The sequence below is a fragment of the Amphibalanus amphitrite genome, unplaced genomic scaffold (assembly GCF_019059575.1).
Source record: "Amphibalanus amphitrite isolate SeventyFive unplaced genomic scaffold, NRLGWU_Aamphi_draft 001679F_arrow, whole genome shotgun sequence".
Taxonomy (NCBI): domain Eukaryota; kingdom Metazoa; phylum Arthropoda; class Thecostraca; order Balanomorpha; family Balanidae; genus Amphibalanus; species Amphibalanus amphitrite.
Window position 1 is genome coordinate 101,239 of NW_024883172.1, and position 26,363 is coordinate 127,601.

Genomic DNA, 26,363 nt, shown 5'->3' on the forward strand with positions numbered 1-26,363 from the left:
TGCCCCCCTTGCCCCCCTGCTTCCGCCGCCACTGAAGGATGCCCTCCACTCTTCAGCATATCAAAAGATACTTTTCCCACGTCATTGCCACCCTCTTCGTGTCACAAGTGCCTTTATCAGTTGTGGTGTCGCCTCGCACTGCTCAGCTTTATGGCTGCCGCACCTCTTAACTTCCTGCCTCCTCTACAGATTTTCCAGGCGCCCCTTTCCATAGCTTTAGGGTGCAGCTGCCCCCCTTGCCCCCCTGCTTCCGCCGCCACTGCCTATACCTAACCTACCTGGCGAGCGGTACCTTGTGTCGGCATTCGTTGTCAAAGGTCAATGACCTGCCGGCTCTGATTATTTCCACTCAGCTTTTAATTAACTGTAAGTATGATAGTCATGCATGTTAGTTCTTCGAGCCCTCTGTAAGTTAGGATGTTATTCAATTCAACCCTACCCTACCCTACCCTACCCTACCCTACCCTACCCTACCCTACTCCTACCCTACCCTACCTACCCTACCTACCCTACCCTACCCTACCCTACCTAACCCATACCCTACCCCCCTACCCTACCCTACCCTACCCCTACACTACCCTACCTTACCCTACCCTACCCTACCCTACACTACACTACCCTACACTACCACCGACAGTCCAAGTTTCAGCTAAATCGGCCCAGAAACGGCTGAGATACCCTACCCTACCCTACCCCTACACTACCCCACCCTACCCTACCCTACCCTACCCTACCCTACACTACACTACCCTACACTACCACCGACAGTCCAAGTTTCAGCTAAATCGGCCCAGAAACGGCTGAGATATTGCAAACACAAATTTATCGTATTTACTGGCGAATCCCCTTGGCGAGGGGTGCCTTGTGTCGGCCTTGGTTGTCAAAGGTCAACGACCTCCCGGCTCTGATGCTTTTCACTCAGCTTTCTAAGCGAACAACTGAGCCTAAAGCACGTGCCTTCTGCTCGGCACCGGTCGCGGCCCCACCACGTGCACACTGCTGAACCCACACCCTCGAAAATTTAATACGACAATTGAGTGCACGCGTCCGACTTACAGCGAAAATTTCACCCCCGTAGCCCTTACCGTTCCCGAGCAATAGCCTGTTGCCGATTCTAGTGTAAACCCTATGGCACACCACGTGAGCACGCGCCACGGGCGCACCCCTGGCCGCATCGTGCCCAAAATTTAATACGACCTGTTGAATGACGCGACCCACGAGTGGCAAAAATTTCACCCTCCTGCGTCAATCGACGGCGCCGCAATAAGCCTTTTTGGGCGTAACCCCGACGGCGGACTTTTTAGGATTTATAATATAGACTAGAGGTACAGGTTTACGCGATAACTGTATGTTTTGATTTATGTTATGTTACGGGTGCATTAGTTTGGGTGATTGACTTGTATTTTTAGATGTATTATTTGGATTGATTTGGGTAGCTGTTTTTAATTAAACTGTAAGGGTTGGTGATATGTACGGGATGTTCAAGTGTTTTGTATGTTAGGCCCTTTTTGAACTTAACCCTACCCCTACCCTACCCTACCCTACCCTACCCTACCCTACACTACCCTACCCTACCCCTACCCTACCCTACCCTAACCCTAACCTACCCTACCCTACCCTACCCTACCCCTACCCTACCCTACCCTACCCTACCCTACCATACCCCTACACTACCCTACCTTACCCTACCCTACCCTACACTACACTACCCTACCCTAACCCTACACTACCCTACCCTACCCTACCCTTCCCTACCCTACCCTACCCTACCCTACCCTACCCTACCCTACCCTACCCTACCCTTACCCTATCCTACCCTACCCTACACTACCCTAACCTACCATACCCTACCCTACCCCTACCCTACCCTACCCTACCCCTACCCTACCCTACCCTACCCTAACCTACCCTACCCTACTCCTACCCTACCCCTACTCCTACCCTACACTACCCTACCCTACCGTATACCCTACCCTACCCTACCCTACACTGCCACCGACAGTTCAAGTTTCAGCTAAATCGGCCCAGAAACGGCTGAGATATTGCAAAAACAAATTAATTGTATTTACTGGCGAATCCCCTTGGCGAGCGGTGCCCTGTGTCGGCCTTCGTTGTCAAAGGTCAACGACCTTCCGGCTCTGATGCTTTCACTCAGTTTTTTAAGCGAACAACTGAGCCTAAAGCACGTGCCCTCTGCTCGGCGCCGGTCGCGATTCTAATGCTAACCCTATGGCGCACATGAGCACGCGCCACGGGTGCACCCCTGGCCGCATCGTGCCCAAAATTTAATACGACCTGTTGAATTACGTGACCCACGAGTCGTGAAAATTTCACCCTCCTGCGTCAATCGACGGCGCCTCAATAAGCGTTTTTGGGAGTAACACCGACTGCGTAACCCCGACGGCGGCGTGGGCGGCGGCGGCGGACTTTTTAAGATTTATAATAGTAGATAGACTAGAGGTACAGGTTTACGCGATAACTGTATGTTTTGATATGTATGATTAACGGATGCATTAGTTTGGGTGTAGAAACTTGCATTTTTATTGGTATGATTTTTGTAGAACTGGGAAACTGCTTTTAATTGAACTGTAAAGTATGTATGATGGTGATGCATGCGAGTTGTTCAAGCCCTTCGTATGTTAGGATGTTACTCAATGCAACCCTACCCTACCCTACCCTACCCTACCCTACCTAACCCTACACTACCCTACCCTACCCTACTCTACCCTACTCCTACACTACCCTATACCCTACCCTACCCTACCCCTACCCTACCCTACCCTACCCTACCCTACCCTACCCTACTCCTACACTACCCTACCCTACCCTACCCCCACCCTTCCCTACCCTACCCTACCCTACCCTACCGTACTCCTACACTACCCTACCCTACCTTACCCTACCCTACCCTACCCTACCCTACTCCTATACACTACCCTATACCCTACCCTACCCTACCTATACCCTACCCTACTACCCTACCATACCCTACCCTACCCTACCCTACCCTACCATACCCTACCCTACCTTACCCTACTACCCTACCCTACCCTACTACCCTACCCTACCCTACTACCCTACCCTACTCTACCCTACCCCTACCTAACTCTACCCTACCCTATACCCTACCCTACCCTACCCTACCCTACCTTACCCTACCCTACCCTACCCTACCCTACCCCTATCACAACCCTACCCTACCCTACCTTACCCTACCCTACCCTACCTTACCCTACCCTACCCTACCCTACCCTACCTTACCCTACCCTACCCTACCTTACCCTACCCTACCCTACCCTACCCTACCCTACCCTACCCTACCCTTACACTACCCTACCCTACCCTACCCTACACTACCCTACCCTACCCTACCTTACCCTACCCTACCCTACCCTACCTTACCCTACCCTACCCCTACACTGCCCTACCCTACCCTACCCCTACCCTACCCTACCCTAGACTACCCTACCCTACCCTACCCTATCCTACCCTACCCTACCCCTACACTACCCTACCCTACCCCTACCCCTACCCCTACCCTACCCTACCCTACCCTACCCTACACTACCAAGGACAGTCCAAGTTTCAGCTAAATCGGCCCAGAAACGGCTGAGATATTGCAAAAACAAATTAATTGTATTTACTGGCGAATCCCCTTGGCGAGCGGTACCTTGTGTCGGCATTCGTTGTCAAAGGTCAATGACCTACCGGCTAATTTCCGCTCAGTTTCTTAACCCTAGAACGCCTAGGGGGGGGGGGTTGTATCAACCCCCCCCCCCCTGAGGTTTTTTCGAAGTGCACGCTAAACGGCTTGTCGTAGCGGGCTGAAATTTTCAATACTCTCTGGGGCAACCTTTGCGCATCTTTTGCCGAAAAAAATTGATCGGGTCATGTCAGGTCACGGAGTTATGACGTCATAAGAGGTACAGCCTCCGGCCGGATTTTCACAAACTGAGTGCCAACGCCCGAGGTTTCCTGCCGGTGGTACGGACATCGGTTGATGGATCGCGATGAAACTTCCCATGCATGTTGGGGCAAGTATTGGCTATCATATGGTATAAGAAATTTGACCGGGTCAGGTCAGGTCACGGAGCTATGACGTCACAAGAGGAACAGCGTCCGGTACTATTTTTGAAAAGCGCCCGAACCACTATTTTGCTAATTCTTGTCACCTCAATGGGAATATGCAGCAATATTAGCTTCTATAGGGAGCAAATGGACCTCCCAAATCCAAAAATACAATCAGATTTCAAAAATTTAAATTTTGATTTTTCGAATTTCTGCCGCCGACTGTGACCTTGCCGACTTCCGGCGCTCCCAACGCGCCAATTTTAGAGCTAGGGAAACGAAATACATAGACTAGAGGTACAGGTTTACGCGATAACTGTATGTTTTGATATGTATGATTAACGGATGCATTAGTTTGGGTGTAGAAACTTGCATTTTTATTGGTATGATTTTTGTAGAACTGGGTAACTGCTTTTAATTGAACTGTAAAGTATGATGGTGATGCATGCGAGTTGTTCGAGCCCTGCAAAGTTAGGATATGTTACTGAACGCAACCCTACCTTACCCTACCCTACCCCTACACTACACTACCCTACCCTACCCTACCCTACTCCTACACTACACTACCCTACCCTATCCTACCCTACCCTACCCTACCCTACCCCTACACTACACTACACTACCCTACCCTACCCTACCACTACCCTACCCTACCCTACCCTACCCTACTCCTACACTACCCTACCACTACCCTACCCTACCCTACCCTACCCTACTCCTACACTACCCTACCCTACCCTACCTACCCTACCCTACCCTATACCCTACTCCTACACTACCCTACCCTACCCTACTCTACCCTACCCCACCCTACACTACCCTACCCAACCCTACCCTACCCTACCATACCCTACCCTACCTTACCCTACCATACCCTACTACCCTACCCTACCCTACTACCCTACCCTACTCTACCCTACCCTAACCTACCCTACCCTACCCTACCTAACTCTACCCTACCCTATACCCTACCCTACCCTACCTTACCCTACCCTACCCTACCCTACCCCTATCACAACCCTACCCTACCCTACCTTACCCTACCCTACCCTACCTTACCCTACCCTACCCTACCCTACCCTACCCTACCCTACCCTACCCTACCCTACCCTACCCTTACACTACCCTACCCTACCCTACCCTACACTACCCTACCCTACCCTACCTTACCCTACCCTACCCTACCTTACCCTACCCTAACCCTACCCCTACACTGAGAAAAATCCTGACTCCGCATGACACCCCCAGGGGGAGTTCACCAAAACGACACTCTAAAACTCCCAGGTGGTACTCCTCATTACACCCCCTCCAAAACTCTCCATTACACCCCAAAACTTCCCTCGAGAAACTCTCTGCAACTCTCCCTACCGTTCTAGAAAACTCTTCATTTCTCTCCTTTACCCTATCAAAACAAACAACATACTCCCTGAAACTCCCTTCCATTACTCTCAATTACTCTCTTACTGCCTCATAATTACTCCCAATTACTCCATTCCATTATTCCCCAAAACTCCGTTTACAGCTTCATGGTATACCTCCATAGTTACTCCCCATCAAACTCACCCAAACTTCCCATCACTCCACTCCAGCCCCCCTCGAAAATAAATATTGGACGAATAGCGTAACCACCCAAAGCTCGTGTACCGAAGCACAGATAAAAAATATATTTCAAGAAATGTGTATTCATAGTCCGGGGCGGTGGGAGGCTTCAAAAATTGACAAACGCTTTCGACATCCCGCCGCGGCACGCTCTCCGGGGATCTCACTCCAAACCTATGCTACACGGTCGCGAGTTTTGACGTTAAAAATCCAAAAGTCGGCATACCACAGCAGGAATGCTTGGTCTGGTGGTGCCGCTACCACCTCCTGGGCCTCGACAAATACTGCGTCTTCTTCGTCCGGCTCTCCTTTCACGATGGTGGGATGAATATTTTGCGGGCCTCCGTTGGCTTCCGACGTGTCTTGCGGGATGCGATGCAGGCTCTCCAGCTCATCCCCTGCAAAATGTTAATCACCATGAAATTATAGGTACATACACTTAACATTGCGTGGGAGGAAATAGAGGAGAAAGAAAAAAGAGAAGGAGGGAAATAATGAAGGAGGGAGGGAAGGAAAGAAGGAAGGAAGGAAGGAAGGAAGGAAGGAAGGAAGGAAGGAAGGAAGGAAGGAAGGAAGGAAGGAAGGAAGGGAGGGAGGGAGGGAGGGAGGGAGGGACGGAGAAAGAAAGGGAGAGAGAGGGGAGGGGAAGGAGGGAGTTAGGAAGGAAGCGAGGAAAGATGGAAGGAAGAAATGAGGGAGGAGACTGAGAGGTAGGCAGATAAGACAAGATGGACGAGACGAGACACACGCGACCTGACATGTTGGCACTGATACTGCATTTCCGCACATGATGTCAAAATAATGAAAGCAAGAGATTGCAAAGTTAGCATACTTTTTATGCACTACAATTTTGATAAAGTTAAGTTTCAGTGAAAGTCTAAAGGGCAAGTTAACAGCCTCCATCTTAGTTGCAGACACATTAGGGAAATGCTATAAAACGTACTTGAGCGCTCAAGAAGTTGAGCAGGTCGCTAAAAATAAGCTAAGGACGTTACACGCTGCATACGTACCCATGTTAACATTAAAGAACGAACTTCATTTATGGATACTTTTTAAAAAATACAACAATTTAGACAAAATTTATTTAAACATGCTGGTTTGTCGGTGGTTTTCCCCATTGGGCAGTGGCAGTGGTAGGTAACTGATTTTTTATATATAGGGGCTAGGAAAATCAAGGCTTTTATGCCAAGATAGTTTAATTTTCTGACTCTGCTTTGAAAGCCCTTCAAATTTGATATTTGTCATTGACATGGGTATTAAAACAATTGGGCAATAACAATAGGATCCATGACGTGTAAAGCTTGTATAACCCTAACTTTCCAATTTATTCGAGGGAAAAAATGTATGATATTTGCCAATATGTAGAAACTCAGAGCATGCTGTTTCCGATTTTTATCTCACTCAGGAACGAAACAAATCGATTACCTTTACACAGACCATTCCAGCCCATCAAGAACATGGGGTTACCATATGTTCTCATCACAGCATTATAACACTTTGCACTATAAAAGCATGATGAGAAATACAGCTAAGCTTACCTTTAAATCCGAAGTAAGGTCCAATTATCCGTCACTGTATAGGTCAGGTCCGTCTAAGTCAACACGCTCTTCACTTACACCTCGCCCGCCGCCCGGCACAACGTGCTGTATACTACGGGCAAAAGATGGCGGCCACGGCAGCCTCGCGACGTATGCTAAAACCCCTTCGTAACTCCCCTTTTACTCCTGTCGGAACGTTCGGGAAAGGTTTTTCGGGAGTAATGGAGAGTTGCGTCACAGAGTTATGGGGTGTCACACATGGAATCATTTCGCCATCCATTGAGAACTCTTGAAAACTCTTTCGCAAAATGAGGAAGGCTCAAAGTTACCCTAGAACACACTCAATAACTCTGCTGGAAAGGGTGTTATCGATGGTTTTCAGGAGTTTTCAGGGGAGCATTTTCAAGAGTTTTGACCCATATGGAGTCAATTTTTTTCTCAGTGTACACTGCCCTACCCTACCCTACCCCTACCCTACCCTACCCTAGACTACCCTACCCTACCCTACCCTACCCCTACACTACCCTACCCTACCCCTACCCCTACCCTACCCTACCCTACCCTACCCTACACTACCAAGGACAGTCCAAGTTTCAGCTAAATCGGCCCAGAAACGGCTGAGACTAGGGTGGCCCGCGTGCTCCGCAACGCAAAAAGGGGCATTTACGATCGGCGGGTGTTTGGTTTTCTTGCGTCGGTTGGGTTAGCTATCCATTTCGGTCGATTGCTTTTTGACGGCTAAACGTTTTGGTTTGGAAAAAATATCCACCGCATCGAGGTGCCCGTGTCTGATAAGCATGCTTTCCACTTCAGAATCTGTCAAATGTGCTTTATAATTTAGGCGCGTAGTTTTAAGACAAATGAAAGGCGTAGATAATTTTCGCTAAAAATCGTTTTGCAGAGGTTTGAAACATTTATATTTTTAAGAATACTGTTGCTTGTCATGCAAACGTGATGATTGGATCTTGGAGAGAATTGAATGCTCTTTCTAATGATAGCATTTTCAATTGTCAAGCGTATCAGGTTAAGCAGCAAATCCCGTGTAACTTTTTAGTGGCACATTTTGGACAAACACCATTTAATTCAGCGATTTTTTCCACATTATTTTTGATCAATTAGCTTTTCACAATTTTTCCATGAGAGACGGTACATTTTTATTGCTAATAGGCGCTGTTTCAACTCATTCCGTCTGACGATCACCTGAAATTAATATAAATTCCAAAATCCGTCCAAAACGTCCATTTTTCAAAAGGAAGTGTCCTCCCCGGTGCACGTGGCGCGTGCCAACCCCTGCACTGCACACCATTCGATAGCCCGTTCGATTCTCTACACGATGCTGTTTTCCCCGTGACGATCGGGCGCACGGTTACCGAGATATTGCACGGGAACCGGACCCGTGTCGGCCAAATTTGGCCATTTTCGCCCGATTTTGCAGGCCGATTTATACATGTAAAGTCTATGACGCGAATTTGCACTTTTTGGGCACGCGCCACGCGCTCGCTATCGATCCGATCGAGCCGAGACCGCTCAAAGGCACGTTGTCCATCCTTGTTCTATAACTTGCGCAAACTTCAGCGCGGTAGGTGCAACGGTGTGATCTGTAACCCGCGCTACGTAGCACCATGTCGCGACCTCGGTTACAGACAGAAACTACGTCACCTCAAATAGTAATATAGACAAGCGGCTGCGCCACTTGCTTTGCTGCGTGGTAGGAGAAAATTGCGGCACCAGCCAATTTGCTTTCGAATGGTGTTCGTTTCAAATCGATATGTTGGCTAGAAGCATACAGGGTGTCCGGAAAGTTCTGGCGCCTCTTTTGGACGTCGTCTAACGCGCGCTGTGATTATTGGACTTTCAACCAATCACCGCAGATATGACCCCTCGTTCACCGCTCAGCTAGGGGTCGCGTAAATATGACCTTGAAACCGTTTTCAGTGCTAGGTATATGGGCGAAGATGCGCCTTGTCGCTGAGAGCCCGCGCGCGGGGGCCCGGTGCGGCTTGAACGAGGCGCGAGTTGCAACGCGATGCGGCGTTTCCCGGCGAACGGTTGAGCAGGCAAAGGTGCACTCCAGATCGGAAATGTCTTAGAAAATATTCTCACTCAGCTACAACCACGGTATGCCAAAGCTGCTGAGACTGAACCAGCATTTCAGCGGCAATCGAAGAAAATCTTGGGTCTGATGGACACAAATGTCCCATCATCTTCGTCAAGGTCAAATAAATGACTGATAGGCTGGTCCACGAGGGGTTCCTGGACACGACAATCAAGGCGACTTGCCCTAAGGGTCATGTCGCACTTCAACAGCACGGAGCGCCCCCCAACAACGCCGCTGCCGTCCAAACCAAACTGACAGAGGAGCTCGGCGGACCAGATCACCGTGGTGAAATGAGATTAGGCCACCTTATTATCCCAGCCTTAACCCGCTCGACTAAGGCATGCTACGCGTTTTGCAGAATAAGCTCTAGGCCACCTCTCATCCCAGCCTGGAGTCCCTGAACACTCGCATCATGACAGCATGGGAGGACAGGAAATGTCCTGCACCGTCAAAACCCGCAGGCGTTTCCGCCCTTGCGTCGAGGCCGTCGTCGGCACAGACGGTGGTTACAATGAATGGGCACTTAGCAGAAGGATGTGGCTTGGTGTTCCTGGTCATTGTTTCGTTCTATTGTTGAGTATCTATGGACCAAAGGCATTTATCTTAACAATGTTGAAAAGCGCCAGGACTTTCCGGACACCCTGTAGATATGGACGGAAATGTGAAGAGAAAAAAGAGCTGTTCTGGGGGCTTTGTTGGATGAAATTTCGCTGATACGGGGTCAAGATGGGCCAAAGGGGTCAGCCCCGGTCACTTTAGGTCAGGCCAGGTCACATAGGTCGCCTCTCGTCCGATCGGATCAGCCCGGGCCACTGTTCTACTTTTGCCTCCACCACTACCCCTACCCCTACCCCTACCACTACTCCTACCTCTACCACTACCCCTACCACTACCCCTACCACTACCCCTACTACTACCCCTACCCCTACCCCTACCACTACATCTACCACTACCACTACCACTACCCCTACCACTACCCCTACTACTACCCCTACTACTACCCCTACCCCTACCCCTACCACTACCCCTACCCCTACCCCTACCCCTACCCCTACCCCCCTACCAACACCGCCGGGTCATGTCAGGTCACAGAATAATTGGATCCAATCAGTACTTAAATATCAGACTTAAAGTGTTCCCAGCCCTGCCCCTATTCGTGCCATTCCATTACGCTTAATCGTATTTGTCGGAAATGGCGCTTTGTGGCATATGTGGCGCATTGCGACAAACGCGGCGCATCTGAACCTGTTGGCTGAGCATGTATCCTGGCAACAAATTGTACCCTTATCGGACCATATTTGACAAAACTGTGCGATTTGCGGCAAAAATGACGCCTTGTCACCAATGTGACGCATTGCGGCAAACACGGTGCATTTTTATACTTGGTCACCTTTCACGGTGCATTTTTATAATCTATACATTATCTCGCCACTTTTCATTCAAATTAAAAACTTGCCCATCCGCCAATGCGAGGCACCCGCCACCGATCGGCATGCATTTAGTCCACAAAGTTTGTCGACCCCGGCTCTCAATGAAGATCTACGAACCGATCAAAATTTCATTGGCGTTCTTCCAGCGCGCCCCACGCGCGAACCGTGCACCCCAGCGAGCCGAAACCTAGAAAAGGCGCTGACCCGCTCTGTCACCTATAAGGTGTGCAACTTTCAACTTCCTACGACATACCGTCTGCCTTGTAGGCGAGGTTAATTGAACCCACTACACGATGTGCGGACACACAGACTCACAGACTCACAGACGGATTCTGTTGGAATAGTAAGTTAGATATTGCAAAAACAAATTAATTGTATTTACTGGCGAATCCCCTTGGCGAGCGGTACCTTGTGTCGGCCTTTGTTGTCAAAGGTCAATGACCTGCCGGCTCTGATTATTTCCACTCAGTTTTTTAAGCGAACAACTGAGCCTAAAGCACGTGCCCTCTGCTCGGCGCCGGTCGCTTCAATGCTAACCCTATGGCGCACATGAGCACGCGCCACGGGCGCACCTCCGGCCGCATCGTGCCCAAGATTTAATACGACCTGTTTTATTACGTGACCCACGAGTCGTCAAAAATTTCACCCTCCTGCGTCCATCGACAGCGCCGCAATAAGCGTTTTTGGGAGTAACCCCGACGGCGGCGGCGTGGGCGGCGGCGGACTTTTTAAGATTTATAATAGTAGATCATTGTACTTTCATTTCATATACCATTTGCATCATATCACTTGCGAAACGAACACAGGCGAAGCGTGATAACATTTGGCCCCGGAGACTGACTGTGTTACCGTGATGAACGACAAGTATATATCTAAAAAAAGCCGTCCGCTACCCCTTTTGTGCCAGGCAAAGAGATGAGACTGGCACGAGGAAAAGCTCGAAATGGCTACACGCCGGTACTGCCAATAAAAGACATGCTAACCATCGCAGCAAAACAAATAAGAGGCGCTATAGTTGATCTGTGAGTTCCGTTTGTCCCATGTAAAAACGACCTGACTGAGACGAGTTTTATGGAGGCATAAATACGTTTAAGAATCGCTGAATCTCAATTGAAGCGAAAAACTCGATCTTAGCTTAGGTTAGCCGGCTAATCGCGTACAAGCAGAACAACGCAAAACACTGGTAAAAAGGCAACACGAACGAATGCACTTCACTCATTCCATCCTGGCACTTCCATCGCGAATGATCGAGATACTTGCTCAATCTGCGAAGTGTGAACACTAATACCAGTCCCAAATCTTAACACAAAGGTTGAAACCCAATGCTCGGACGTCGACTAGGTAATAAATGAGGACATGATGGCACGAGGAGCGTAAAAACTTCTCTAACACTGCACTGCACTGGATCGAACGGCCCACCATAGACCAGAGAACTTCGGGGATCATCAAACCCCAGAGACCTCTGATTAGCACCGGAGACCAACGAGGACCATCAGATGCCCCCAAGTTCATCGAGGAACACCAAAGACCTTAGGAGATCCCCAGGAGCCGTTGAGGATCACCAGGAACCGCACTGGAGAGCTGAAGATCACCAGGAACCACTTTGGAGCGCTGAAGATCACAAAACCTTTATGCACTGGCAGCCACTCAGAACGCAGGCACAAGCGTATCTTTAACACCGCGACAACAGCGCTATCTACTGGCCTCCGCGACAACTAACTCGTTTGCCGCCTGTCGCGCTCGGCACGGAGTTTGGCGGCCAGGACAGGAGCACGAACCCTGGATGCGACTTCTCCGGGTACAGCGACACGATATGTCTGCCGCAGAACAGCACTGAAGCCAGCTCAAAGCCCCTGCAAGCGCCGCCCAGCCTCCGAGCTGTCCCCTGATGCATTCGGCACTCAAACACGAGGGCTTTCACTGCTCTCTTACACCAATTGTTCGCATCCGACCGGGACCGGTACTCGGTAGTGAGTGTCAGCCTCGACCCCCGACGGCAGACGGGAAGTATCGTCTTCATCCGGCGCAGGAGAGCTCGCCACCGGCGTGTCCTCTCGCTGATCTCTGTGCTCTTCCGAAGCTTCAGCAACGGCCGGTCTCGCGGGGCGAGACACTTTGGTGCCCATTTTTGGCGTGGATGGCACGCGACCCTTGCCGGCTTCGTGGTAGGACGGGTTATAGAAGCCGTTCGGCGGCGACTCGCGCGCCAGCTGCGGCGGTGGCGGGAACTCGAAGTGTCCCGCGCCGCCACGAGGCCGCGGCGAGAAGACGCCTCCGTCCGGGGAGGAGTCGGGTCCGGGCGACATCAGCAGGTAACTGTCGTCGTCGACCAGCGGAGCTGGGGCACCTCCTGTGGCACAGAGTTAGCGTCAGTCAGCACAGCGGTACACAGCGCAGCACACAGCATGGTGGGCACAAGCAGCAGCACACTGCAGACCACAGCGTCAGCACAGCGGACCAGCGTCAGCACAGCGGAACAGCGGTACACAGCGAACCTTCCCACTTAACACACTAAACTATAGCCCTCCCCTCACCCCACCCTCACCGTACTCCTTCCCACCCACCTACTACCCCCTCTCCCAAATATCACTGACCTTTGCTGAGGGCTATATATCCGGCGACCCCCGTGTCTGGCCACACAGTGACCCCCTCCTGGGAGCCCTGCGATCCCACGGAGCCCCGCTCGGAGGCTGCGCCGAGGGGTTCGCCGCGCGGCGTCACATTCTGATAGTCGGGACTGATGAGCGTGTTCACGTAGTCCACCCGGCGGTTGAAATACTCTGAGTTCATCACCTGGTACGGCTCGTTCAGCTGGATGTAGTCCTGCCGAGACACGACGCTTACGGTCAGCAGGGCTGGACAGCACGGTCATGAGTCGGCTGGTATAGCTAAGGTGTTTAATTCTAGTTATGAGGTGTACGATGGATCCAAAAAGTGAAACAAAAATTGCATTCGTCAGAAGAAGAAAAAAAATCCATCCTGCGAAAGGCGTCTTTGACGGTAAGTAATCATGAATCGTACAATCTTCGACGCTCCGCTTCAGGAAGTTCCATACACCAACGAGCTACTTCATGGTTTTTATCGTCTATCCCGATGTCATTTCCTTCAGTATCTTACCTTTTGAGCAGCCATCTTCTCCCTCACATTTCTAGCATAGTTCTCCAGCTGCTGTGACAGTCCTCACCCTGCTGACCTGCTCCTCTAGGCACTGTTCTCAGTCATCAGTCCTCAACTCCTCACCCTTTTCACCTGTTCCTCATGAATTGTCTCCAGCCCCTTTTGAGCTGCTGCTCACCTTTTTCACCTGCTCCTCGAGGTAGTGCCCGAGCCGCTCGCTGATCTCGGTGAAGCTGGGTCGGGTTCCCGGTGTCTCCTTCCAGCAGTCCAACATCAGCTGGTAAGTGGAGCTCGGAGAGAACTTGGGCGCCTCCATACGGTAGCCGTCCCGCAGACGCCTGACGCACAGACGGTGTGACGTCAGCACGTACATATGTCGTATACGGTGAGGTCACACCTAGCTAATGATGACGTCAGCGTATTCAGAGTAAGGTCACGAAACCCACGGACTACTGTGACATCAGGTAATAAATAATCTAAGAAATTAAGGCAGCAGCCGCCCATAAACACTTATGTCGTCCTGACGAAGAAACAGCCACTATGCATACGATAGCTTTGCTTCCTTCTGAGAAAAATTATCAAACAAAGTAGGTACAAATACCCGATTTAGTCTGCGCATTACACCTCTGACGGTCTCTACAAGCTGATAAATCTCTTCCTAGCCTATCACACCGACCTGACAAAGTTGACGTCGTACTCCATGCCGGGGTAGGGCGTGGCGCCCAGCGAGAAGAACTCCCACATGACGACGCCGAAGGACCAGACGTCAGACTGGGTGGAGAACAGCGACTCCTGAATCGACTCAATCGCCATCCACTTGACCGGCAGCAGACCCTGTGGTGGAGAGGGCAAGTCAGGGGTCAGGTTAGTGGTCAGGTCAGGGGTCAGGTCAGGGGTTAGGTCAGGCGTTAGGTCAGGGGTCAAGCTAGTGAGTCAGGTTAGAGGTCTAGTCAGTGGTAAGGTCAGGGGGCTTGCCAGCATTGAGACCAGGGCTCAATTTTAGGGTTATGCTGGTTTTCAGGGATTATCCAATCACACACTTTACACTTCTCGTCACAGTGGCACATACCTTGCCCTTCTTCCTGTAATCCTTCGTCTTGTAAATATCCCTCGACAGTCCAAAGTCGGATATTTTGACGATGCGGCTCTCAGCGAGCAGGATGTTCCGGGCGGCCAGGTCTCCGTGCAGCAGTTTGCGCGAGGCCAGGTACTCCATGCCGCGCGCCACCTGGTAGCTCCACTGGAGGAGATCGCGCGTGGTGAGCGGGGTCCGCCGGGGCCGCCGGCCACCGCCGCTCAGCGTGGCGAACCGCGGCTCGTCGTCTGTGGAGAGAGGGGCGGCGAGAGAAGCTGGTCAGACACCGCTATTTCGTTACGTCTCTCTGTCGAAATCCACTCAGTTCTTCAATTTATGGTATCACGTCGGCTTTATGGTATTACGTAATAAATCACAGTTCAGTTGCTCTGATTGCTGTTTTATTTAGGACAAAATATCAAACCCTTGTGAATTCCAAGATTCCGAGAGATAGGAAATCCCATCACTGGGGCATCACGTAACTTTATTGTTGCGACGGTATTCCTAATCATGATCACATGATCAATTCAGCCAGCATTTTTTTGTTTGTTTGTTTTGTTGGGTTAGGCCCTTTCGGTCGACAAGACCATTGCAGAGCCGGAAGGATGATAGGATTTAGGGGGAGACATTGGTCTGGGCAGGCACCCTAGTGAGTCGCCGGGGCTGAACCCGTCCAGAGGACAGGCCACCCAGCCCCAAGGCACTCACTGCACCCGGCTACGGGGTGCGCTCCCTCGGGAGCAGCGGTGCCGCTCCAAGGGAGCAGCCCGCATGAGATAAAGTTGCCTGTCCAGCCCGGAAGGGGGTTGTGGCGTGGAGGAGAAGGATTTCAGTATCCTGAGGATAGAAGCACGGATAGGTGTGAGCCAGCATGCTTACTTGCCACGAAAAATCTCGTCCCTTTCCCTCTTTGTGTCCCCATCTCTCCCCGTGGCCCATCTCTACCACTTACCGAGCGCGCTGGGGCTCTGGCACACCGAGTCCTCAGCTCCGGCGCCGGTCGGGTCCGTCGAGTCCCAGGCGGCGCTGTGAACGCTGGAGCTGGTGCTGCCACGCCGAGGCGGCCGGTAGAGGCTGCGGCCGGGTGTTATGGTCACCTGGCCGTCTGAGCTGTGTGCCAGACTGGCGTATTGCAGCGGAGTGCTGGCGGTAGTGTTAGTGGGCGGGGGCGGGGAGGAGTGTTAGTTGGGGAGGGAGTGTGAGTTGAGGAGGGAGGGTGTTAACGGGGCGTTGCGGGGTGGGGAGGGTGTTAGCTGGGGAGGGAGGGTGTTAGTAAGTGGATAAGGAGAGGAACTAGTTTTAGAGGGCGGAGCGGAGAGTGGTGGTGTTATTCGGAGGGGGTGTTACTGGGCTGGGCGGTGAGGGGTGTTAGTGGGGAGATGTTAGGGGCGGATAGGTATTCACAGGGTGGAATAGGTAGCGGAGATCAGAGATGTTAGTGGGTGGGGATGGGCTTGGGGGATTTTCGCATGTTTGTGGGTAAGATGGGGAAAATTGCCAGTGGGAGGAAAGAGGAAATTTTAGTCGGTGAGAGGACAGTGTACAAATGAGGCTCCGAGAGGCACACTTAACATTGTGGCCATATGTGCGCTCATAGTACGCCGCAAATAGATAAAACCATACTCTCAGTTATCGAATAAAAGAGCGACACTGGCGTCAAACGAGGTGGAATCAGCCATCATATCAAATCTACTCTCAGTAGCGGGAGCCACCCAGCTCCGGTCGGTGAGCCCCTGAAACTGACCTCTCCGATGTGGAGTCGCGCCTCATGGCAGCGGCATACTCCTCCTCTCCCAGGGTAGCGTCAAACTCCCCTGTGAAACGGCACAGTCTCAGTGGAGACCAACCGATCCAGCGTCATCGACGAGACAGGTCGGTCACATAACGACGACGCATCATACTCTGCTGGAGATATTGTTTTTGTTTGGCCCACCGCAGTCGGGGAAAACTGTGAGGTAAATGTCATTTATAATTGCTACATTTCTAGCTCAGATATTAAGAGGTATCACGCTGAACACCTATGTTTGTCAGCTTCACCCTCCCAGAAGCTCAGCATCCGTGTTTCGAGGAAGGTTTAGTTAGATGTTTCGAGTCTAGCACTCACCGGTGATGGGGTGCACCTGGTTGATGAAGCTGTTTTTGTGGCGGTGCAGGTACTGATGCAGGTTGCCATGGCGACAGTACTCCACCATCACCATAAACTCGCCTGAAAAAGCGCATCAATCGCCGTCATGGGTTATATCTGCTAACGTTTGAAATATTCGATGCATTCTACTCTGTATCGAACACTACCCCGCCAACCCTGACGTCCACCACTCGTCTCAGCACCCACCCCGCGGCGCCGGACCACTTACCCTGCGCCGCGTGTTTGGTGACGGCTCCCAGAAGGTTCACCACGTTCAGGTGCTTCCCCAGCTGGATCATGATCTTCAGTTCGGACATGAGCGAGCGGATCTGGTCGGGATCGGAGCCGGACTTTGGCATTTTGACGGCCACCGTGGTGCGCTGCTGGTCGGCGGTCAGACCGATGGCGTCCGCCTTGACCACCCGGCCGAACGCGCCTGAGCCGATCTGACGACCTGCGGGGGGATGGGGGAGGGGGAGGGGGTGTGACGGGCGGAGTATTTACGCAGCCGGCACACGTCTGGTACAGTAGGAGACTGGTGGATGGCTCGAGTAACAATCCCTAGGTACTCAGTAACGAGTAACAGCTAACGTAACCCCCAAGTTCTATTTCATCCCTTTGTGAACCCTTATTACCTTTTAATGACATCATGTGACAAAAACTGACATCATGCACCCCCGAACTGCACCTAGATACCCCAACTATGTGACCTCTGACAGACCCTATGTGACCTCTGACCCAGCCCGTGTGCTCCACTGACCCGTATGACCCGTATTAGTTCTGCGTGATGCCATGTGACCTCTAATCACCGCACCGCACTGACCGAGAATGAGCCGGTCCTTGGGAAACTCCCACTCGTCCTCTTCATAAGGCAGCAGCTCGGCCTGCTCGTCAATAGGCAGGTCCGGGTTGATCTGCTCGGGACGGCCTTTGTGGAACGCCTCCAGCTCCAGCCGGGTCAGCCTCTTCTGCAGACCCTGTTGGCACGGGCAGACTGCTTGGTCAGCAGTGCCTTGGATAATATGGGTGTTCCGATGGAGGCGACAACGAACACGCCTAACGAGGCGCATGATGATCACTGATAAGTGATCCATCATAGCTTAGCGGTAAACACGACAGGCTTACGCAACGATGTCTGATGCAATGTTTGTACGGTCTCTCTCTCTCTCTCTCTCTCTCTCTCTCTCTCTCTCTCTCTCTCTCTCTCTCTCTCTCTCTCTCTCTCTCTCTCTCTCTCTCTCTCTCTCTCTCTCTCTCTCTCTCTCTCTCTCTCTCTCTCTCTCTCTCTCCCTCCCTCCCTCCCTCCCTCCCTCCCTCCCTCCCTCCCTCCCCTCCCTCATTCCCTCCCTGTCTGCGCACCTGCTGCTGGCGGCACTTCCAGGCCAGACAGGCGATCAGCGCGACCAGCATCAGACTGAGCAGCACCACCACGGGCACCACCACCCTGGTGACGGTGTCCTCGTCGGGCACCAACAGCTCGGCAGAGCCCCACACGGTGCCCTGCCGGTTGGCGGCGCGGCACTCGTAGTTGCCGGCGTCGCTGCTGAGCACTGTGCCGATCACCAGACGCTGGCCACCCGACAGCAGTCGAATTCGTCGGGTGTTGTCCTCCAGCTGCAGAGGCGCGCCGTCCTGTGGGCAGGCAGCAGGGGTGGTCAGTGGTTGGAAGTGGTCCACTGGACAGCTGCTGACGGTGGGCTTGTTTTGTGGAATGATGGAGCTTTGTTTCGACATCTTGCGAGTTGCGAACAAGCTACCGAGGCTGTCGATACTTGTACAGTTGAAAAAAAAATCGAAGCTTTATTATCAATGCGCAACTCGTGGCAACCAACACTCATCACCATACACTCTCGATTCCTCAGTTTGATTTTCTGGCCACTCTAGCCACTACGAATATAGGCATTCTCCATCCTCCCTTTAGCTCGGTACGCTGCCTAACCGCGACCTGTATCCCTCTCTTACTGACCTTTGTCCATGTGATGGTGGGCGTCGGTCTACCCGAGACGGTACAGTTGAACACCGCCCGGTCCCCCTCCTCCAGCTCAAGACTCGCTGACTTGTCCATGTTGGCCTCAGACGTAAACACCGGCTTCTGGGAGGCTGTCAGGACGCGGGAGTGATCAACGTCAGAGCGAGTGTCGCCGGTGATTCATTGTGTGATGGAAGCGAGGTGCAGGATGGTTCAGATCATTGCTGATGAGGCATGAGTCACGAAGTCAGATATGGGTTAATGGTCAGGCACGGGTCATTGGTAGGACAGAAATGGGTCAATGGGTAGGTCAGATACGGGTCAACCATGAGGGTGAGATGAACAATAAACATGGGTTCTAATGGGGACTTGCACTGGTCAGAGACTACGGATGGATTTATCTTCGTGCATGGCATGTAAATGCCGACTATTACTGGTTATATTTATGGCCATTGCACATGTATTTTGTACTGCACATGAGCTATTTGCACAACTGTTCGATAGTGGATCGACATTCGACACTCCCCGGTCCAAGAATCAGCACTGTGACTGTTTCAAGAGTACCTATACGGTGTTCCGTTCCATCCGGCAGGTCCACGCCACTCACCAGTGACACCCAGCATTGTATTAGAGCGCTGCTGGACCCCGAGCACGTCCGTCCCGGAGCACATGAAGAGGCCGGCGTGCGCCATCTGGACGGGCTCCAGCAGTAGCACCCTCCGGTGGGAGTACCCAGTGCTCCGGTCCACCACCCGCACCCCTGCCGGGGTCGCAACACGGCATGAGGTCGCGAATATGATGTACACTGGTGTTAGCACTACCACGGAGTCGGTGATTAGTTTATACGAGTATCTACACTTGTCAAGTTCAGAACATGATAAACAGGCATATATGCACTGATATCGGCTCCATCGCTGAGTCCACAACTCATTTTAAATCAATACGGGATTTTAACCATGAAGCACAGAAGAGGATCGCAAATACTGACTGTTACGTTGACCTGATAACTCGAAAGGTTCTTCAGTACTTGTAAATATTCATCGATAGATAGGGTAATCTTTGAACATTGATATGAATATGGAGTCGCTACGTTGTGTCCGGTCAAAATAAAGGATAACAATAGATATTGAACTTAAAAGGATTTCTGGTAGGATCACTTAACATTTAAACAGCCTATTCGCCAAGTGGAGAAACCATTTCAACGCTTTACATCCATACCCAGCATTCGCATGATATCAGCTCGGTATGTACCTGGTAGGTCCGTGACGGGCACCGGTCTCGCCGTCTCGGAGCGGGACCACTGCCACTCGAAGCTGGAGGGACTCGGGAAGTCGAGCGTGCTCCCGCCGCAGGAGAGCGTCACGTTGTCGCCCTCGATGATGGTCGAGTTGCTCCTCAGGATGCCGAAACCACGGGGAATGTCTGTGGATAGAACGAACCAAGTGAGTGCAGGTGAAATGCGTTACGTGGCACACCGTATTGCATTGCCAAAGCGGGATCAAACGATACTTCGTTGAGTCAGAAGAGGCACGAATACCACTTATCTGCTAACTAATATGTCTTTCGATCTTCAGGACTTTACAACGTTAATGTCAGGGGACGCTGAAGGTCATGACTCGAATGACTCGCTGACCTGAGACGAAGAAGCGATGCTCAGCCACCGCCGGGACGTCTGACTCGCTGTTATTGGCATAGCACCAGTAGACGCCGGAGAGGTTGGCGGTGAGGGTGAGGTCGCTCTGCACCAGGAACGGCTTCGACTCCAGCTGGGTCTCCTGCTCGTCGTTGGCCAGCGTCACCTGATTAAGGGGGGGGGGGTAGCTAATGGTGAGGTAAGATTCGGCTAAAGCGGAAGGACGGAGTCAACGATACCAGCGAACAGACGCTCTACAGCAAATGGTCCGTACGAGAAGACCACTTGTACAAGGATCGTTCACAGGTGACAGGTCTTCCATAGACAATTTATTGATCAAAAATAGATTGCAAACCATATGCATTATGTAGGCCATAACAGCAGTGACGACACATTCACCATTGTACGAGTACGAGTATGCCATTAAAAGCCGCCAGTAAGCCATATGAACAAGTGAGTCAGTGACTACCAGGGCTCTCACCGCTGGCAGAGGGAAGTCGGGCGGACAGGAGAGGCTCGAGTTGCAGGCCTCGAAGCGCCACTCGAGGCTGGGCGTGGGGTACCCGGTGGCGGTACACCGCAGCTGGTACCTCTCGCCGGCCAGGTAGTACCCCTCACTGGCGTCCAGACGCACCTCCGCCTCAGCTGTGGAGCGCAAAAGTTCACCGTGGTCACAGATAGACACTCGTGAGGTTATGATCAGGTTTATTAGCTGCGCCATGCCATGGTAAGATCACTTTCCGTTTACAGTTTGATGTTTTGTGTACAGAGCATACTAGGGTGGCAAGTGCCACCCTAGGCAAGACTGCCATCCGTAGCTGTCAGTATGTATTTGCCACCCTAGGCCCTAGCAGTCGCAGACAGGCTGCATCCCACTAACACACACTGCAGTCTGCAACTGGCGCCCTTCTGAGTGATGTACAGTGTACACCATGTAAATCGCGACTACCAACCGCAGTTTCGGCTAGATCGCAGCTCATTCAGTTGTGTTTCCTGAGCAAACATATACGAACGCTTCGCATTGTTGGTGACAGTCCTAACTCCTAAGAATGGCCGTTAGCCATGACCATGCAACAGACAGCGCAGTTGCACACCCTGCGTCTCCTTTGGATAACAACGGCGGCGCTGAGCGCCGGCCGGGTCTGCACTCACCGTTCACGGTGACGTTGAAGATGAGCTCGTCAAAGTCCGAGCTGGTGTTGCTGCTCGCCATCGCCTCCACGCGGTACTGGCCCATGTCTTCCAGACGCAGATCCAGGATCTTCAGGATAGTCTGCTCGGTAGTGTGAGACACTTCGTACTTCTGAGCTGTGAGAACGAGTGAGCTCACGTCACAGAGAGAGCTTAGGTGCCATATTCCAAACACCAACCGACAGGTTGTAAACAACTAAACCACAAAGTCTGTGGCGAACCAGAAGATAGGCAGGCCAGGTTACAGTAAAGCCAGACCAGCAGAAAGTTAGACGGTATCTACTGTTATCCTAACTGTCAACCCTTTGATCGTATTCTCTTTTATGATCCTTCTTCCGGCATCTGTGCCGCCATGCAATCCCCTTCCTCCCCTACCGATCACTGTAAGGTCGGAGCAGCCCATCCTGCCTCTAATAGGCCACCGTGGTTCATTCCATCCTTATCCTCGGCTCCGACCTTAGAGAGCCGACCGATCGAGGGATCCTCTCCGGAGGAACAACTCACGATCGGTGATGATGACGGCGTCGTCCGGGTCGAACCACGTTATCACCGGGGCCGGGCGCGCCTCGACGTTCACCACTATTTTGACAGAGTCGCCCAGACGCAACGAGAAAGCCTGCACGTCCGTCTGAAGGTTGACGCTGGACACGTTCGGACCTGAGGGGTGAGGTCAGGTCAGACTGGGTCAGATATGATTAGCTCGAGTAAGGTCAGGTCGGGTCAGATCGAGGGAGGTCGGGCCAGATTGGATCAGGTTCAGTTATGTTAGTCGGGTAAGATAAGACGAGCTATGTCCCTTCCCTCCCACCCCGGGAGCCGTCCCTCGTCCCTGTACGTACCTATCGACCCCTCCCCCAGCTCAGTGAGAGACTCCCCCTCCCTCCAACTCACTGTGAACGGTGACCCGGACAGAGCGATTGTTGGTGTGTCCGTTGTGGTCCTCCACGCGGCACGTGTAGCCCCCAGTGTCCTCCGGTCGGGCGTCCGTCACCGCCAGCTCACTGGTGAAGCCGGTGGTGGTCGTCTTCCGAGGCGGTCTCATGGTGATACGGCCCGTCTATACAGCATTACGGAACACGAGTCAGACGGGCTCAGAAAGGGGTAAGACAGTAGTAAGACGGGAGTAAGTTAGGGGTAAGACTTGGCAGTAGAGACAGGGGTTCTGATGACTGGGGTCGTCTCGTCTGTTAGACACCAGACATGGTCGGAAAGCGGTAAGACAAAGGTGGGAAGTTGCACGACACGGGACTAACATAACTTAGACACGGTGCTATTTAGGCACAGGATGATAGCGACTATTCAAGCACTGTGACTGTGAGGAGCTCCAGATTCTTAACAACATCTGACAGCAGTTAGATGAACGGACGGACTTACATGTACCTATTAATGGTGTTTTACTTCACTCACGATGCAATACAGTTTGCACACATGTGTGCCTAGATTTCCACTTGGTTCGGTGTCGTGCTGTGCGGGTCAGCCTACCTTGAGCCCGGTGCTGGCTGGCGGCACGTCCCAGAAAAAGCTGAGCTTCTGCCCGGCCTCCTGGTGCACATAGCACTTCAGACTGAAGTTGTAGCCGACGACGGCGTTCCGTCTCGCGTCGGACACGTCAATGCTGGGCTGGTGCACCGACTCAGTGGCCGCTGTCGGTCAGGTCAGGTCAGGTCAGGTCAGTATGTTAGGTTATGTCAGGTCGTCTGACAAATGACGAGTGGGACGACGGGGGACCTGAGGCGAGACAATGCACACAAATTTAAGTGAATGTAAGGTTAAAACGCTCTGACCACTAAATGTTGATTAAGGGGCGCAACATTTCTTTTTATTAAAAGTCTTCAAAAATGTTAGATACAATAAAATAAATTGTGCAATAGGTACCTCTCGTATCGTCTCTTGAGCAATATCGCTGCTCAATAACGTTAGTTCGCTGCTTTGACATGTCTCATAAAAAGAGCAAAGCACTCCGTTCACGCATGCAGTGGAGAAGTGAGCGGGCTTTAAGCAGTAGCATAGATAACATGATTCATGTTATCTATGGCAGTAGCATTGCATGCATAGACAGCTGCGGAGAAAATGCGGCATATCACAGAAACGAGAAAACTTCGCATAACATCTTAGCAAGCAAAGCAAACTGATGTACCTGACCTTAAGACGTTCAGAAGAAACAACTTGCCCCATCAGAGTGTGCGAACGGCGAAACCCACAGTGAACAAGACAGAGCACAAAGCGCTTAATGTCAATCAGGAAGTGATACCGATATTCGCGCAACGAACACGTATAAGACATAGACTCAAGCACAATGATAGTGAGGCTCGGTTTTCAGGCGTTAACCATTTTTAGGGTAGGTAGGCGGTCAGTGCCATTGTGCAGTGCAAATAATATCGTCATCCTGTCATACCCCGCCAATAGATCCAGCCAATTAGATACAATGCATGCGTATTTAAAACAATATTCGATGGTTTTACTGTTGCAAGGAAACATTAATCTTTATTTAGCGAATAAATCATACAGGGTAATAAAAACGATCGACAAAGTGAACACTGGGCGTTAATGCAGTAGTGGAAAGGAGCAAGAAGGAAAATGATTGCCTACCCGCCACATCAATATCCTCCCACAGATAAAGCATTAGTAGCAGTACGTAATATTTTTTACAGCCCCTGAGCACCATGGCCTGCCGGCCGACTACGGACCGACCATCTGACCGACCATCCGACCCAACATACTCCGCATACCCACCATACCACCGGCCATACTCACGGTTAAAGACCACGAACACCTGCAGTCTCTGCACCACGCCACCTTGCCGGGCGGTGCACACCGCCTGGCCGGCGTCAAACAGGGACGGAGCCGGTACGAGGAACCCCTCCACAGGGTCAAAGGTCATCTGCCGACACAGCGGGTCACGGTCGGCTCGGGTCACACGGGTCACACCTTCAGACCCAGGAGCCGCCGTATAGCTAGGGGCCACCGCATGTCGCATTGGCAAACAAAGCGCAAACGCGGCAATCACACAGCAACAAGCGTCACTCGGCCGTCACGTGACCCATGCAGTCTGTCACGTGACCGGTTTAGGGAGGAGGGTTTCGAGCAGAATTGGGGGGGGGGGGGCGTACCGGTAACAGACACGTAGACGATCACAGAAGCCAGTTGGCCGTTCAAAACGCAGTTGTACACGCCGGCCATCTGCATCGAAACTCGGTCTGTCACCAGCCCCAGCCGGTCGCGCAGCTCGAACCCCGGCTCCGCCTGTTGGAGGGGTCACCGGCGCAGCGGCCGCTTACTCCTAGACCGGACCCAGGATCACACGCCCCCACCGCACCTCCCCGCTGGGTCTTCATTGGGCGCATAACCATATACATACATGGACAGTGGACAACTAAACATAATTAATTAATAACGATTTGTAATTTGTATATCGAGAAACCAAAGGTATGTACATACATAGAAGCGTATTTCTATGGTTTGTCTTTTGTCAAGTGAACATCATACAGCATTTATACAGGTCAGCTATCCATAGCGAAAGCCCTAGCCCATCAAACACACCTTGGATTTCGCTCGTTTTCCCGTAGGTACGTATGTATATAATGAGCACAAGGTAGGGGAGAACGGGGTCGATTGTAACATTTTTTGCATTTTATCATCTGGTGCAAACACGTTTGCAGTTATAAAGCTCTTTCCTTTATTTTCAGAAACTATGATGTTTTGTCTTTAAAATGAAGTTAAAACATTTGCGAAATAACTTCTTTTTCGGGTCAAAGTTGTGGTCCGAAAAAGTCAATTCAGCTGTTACAATTCACCCCAGATACGGGGTAAAAAGTAACACCACCCGGGGACAATTGTAACATGTTAACTTACAGGCTACAGCAACACAATTTTTTCCAAAACTTTGATTTAACAAAAGCATTGAACACTTGTTCATCTTCCCAGACTTGGTAGGTACGGTTCTTCTGAGGAAAAAAGGCTTAAAACGTCGCACTTATACATGAGGTTGGATAGACCTCCTCTCCCTCGGTTTTTCGCAAATAAATCGCGTAAAAAGCTGCCGATTGCGACAAAACTTACAGTTCTCTTAATTCTAGCAAAGTTTCATCTCCCTTGAAAATTTGACGACTTTGACATAATGGTCACTGACCTATAACCTGTTACATTTGACCCCTGCAAAAATGTTACAATTGTCCCCATCGCGCCTTGACATATTTTAGACGAAACTGGCGCAAAAAAGATGTTGCATATACAGCATTTAATGCTTTCAATTTATGGACAACAAGCCTGCCAACGCTAACACAAAGTCTGAAGTCGATATCATTTCAATGGCGGGAATGAGCTTATCAAATATAACGGTAGGTATAAGAATTTACAAAATGCTCTCAAAAACACATTACTGTGCACAGCCATCGACATACCCGGCACTCTCGCTTCAAACTCCGTTGGGAAAGGCAGTATAGAATTACACATTTTCGGTCTTAACATCAGCTCATTCTATTGGTAAGTTTATGAGTTATTAACACTGTTACAATTGCCCC

At 51.4% G+C, this 26,363-nt stretch overlaps 1 protein-coding gene across 3 annotated transcripts; it reads right to left on the reverse strand.

Annotated features, from left to right (window-relative positions):
* Positions 1 to 11,480: 11,480 nt before the first annotated feature.
* On the reverse strand, positions 11,481 to 25,084 carry LOC122374601 (vascular endothelial growth factor receptor 1-like). 3 transcript variants are annotated; one of them, XM_043353429.1, is made up of 21 exons: positions 24,954 to 25,084; positions 23,326 to 23,486; positions 22,735 to 22,900; positions 22,348 to 22,500; positions 21,805 to 21,960; positions 21,134 to 21,297; positions 20,653 to 20,818; positions 20,271 to 20,441; positions 19,627 to 19,779; positions 19,017 to 19,150; positions 18,410 to 18,682; positions 17,874 to 18,027; positions 17,280 to 17,504; positions 17,030 to 17,131; positions 16,670 to 16,739; positions 15,878 to 16,068; positions 14,920 to 15,173; positions 14,527 to 14,684; positions 14,029 to 14,188; positions 13,328 to 13,556; positions 11,481 to 13,083 (listed from the first exon to the last, which is right to left on the reverse strand). In XM_043353429.1, the coding sequence occupies exons 1-21, from the start codon at positions 25,027 to 25,029 to the stop codon at positions 12,662 to 12,664; spliced, it is 3,738 nt and encodes a 1,245-aa protein (XP_043209364.1). In that variant the 5' UTR covers positions 25,030 to 25,084; the 3' UTR covers positions 11,481 to 12,661. The 3 variants fall into 3 exon arrangements, with proteins under 3 accessions (XP_043209364.1, XP_043209366.1, XP_043209365.1); XM_043353431.1 differs by lacking the exon at positions 24,954 to 25,084 and adding an exon at positions 24,598 to 24,721 and having other exon boundaries at positions 15,878 to 15,999; XM_043353430.1 differs by lacking the exon at positions 24,954 to 25,084 and adding an exon at positions 24,598 to 24,721.
* Between the last annotated feature and the right edge of the window lie 1,279 nt (positions 25,085 to 26,363).

Bases quoted from the DNA above. Each gene is read 5' to 3' on its own strand.
- LOC122374601 (XM_043353429.1), bottom strand. From the start codon at position 25,029: ATGCAGATGGCCGGCGTGTACAACTGCGTTTTGAACGGCCAACTGGCT. The intron at 17,132-17,279 runs GTAAGTGGTCCG...GCGCTTTTTCAG, and splicing joins CACCAAACACGCGGCGCAGG to GCGAGTTTATGGTGATGGTG. The intron at 15,174-15,877 runs GTAAGTGGTAGA...CTCTCTCCACAG, and splicing joins CCAGAGCCCCAGCGCGCTCG to ACGACGAGCCGCGGTTCGCC.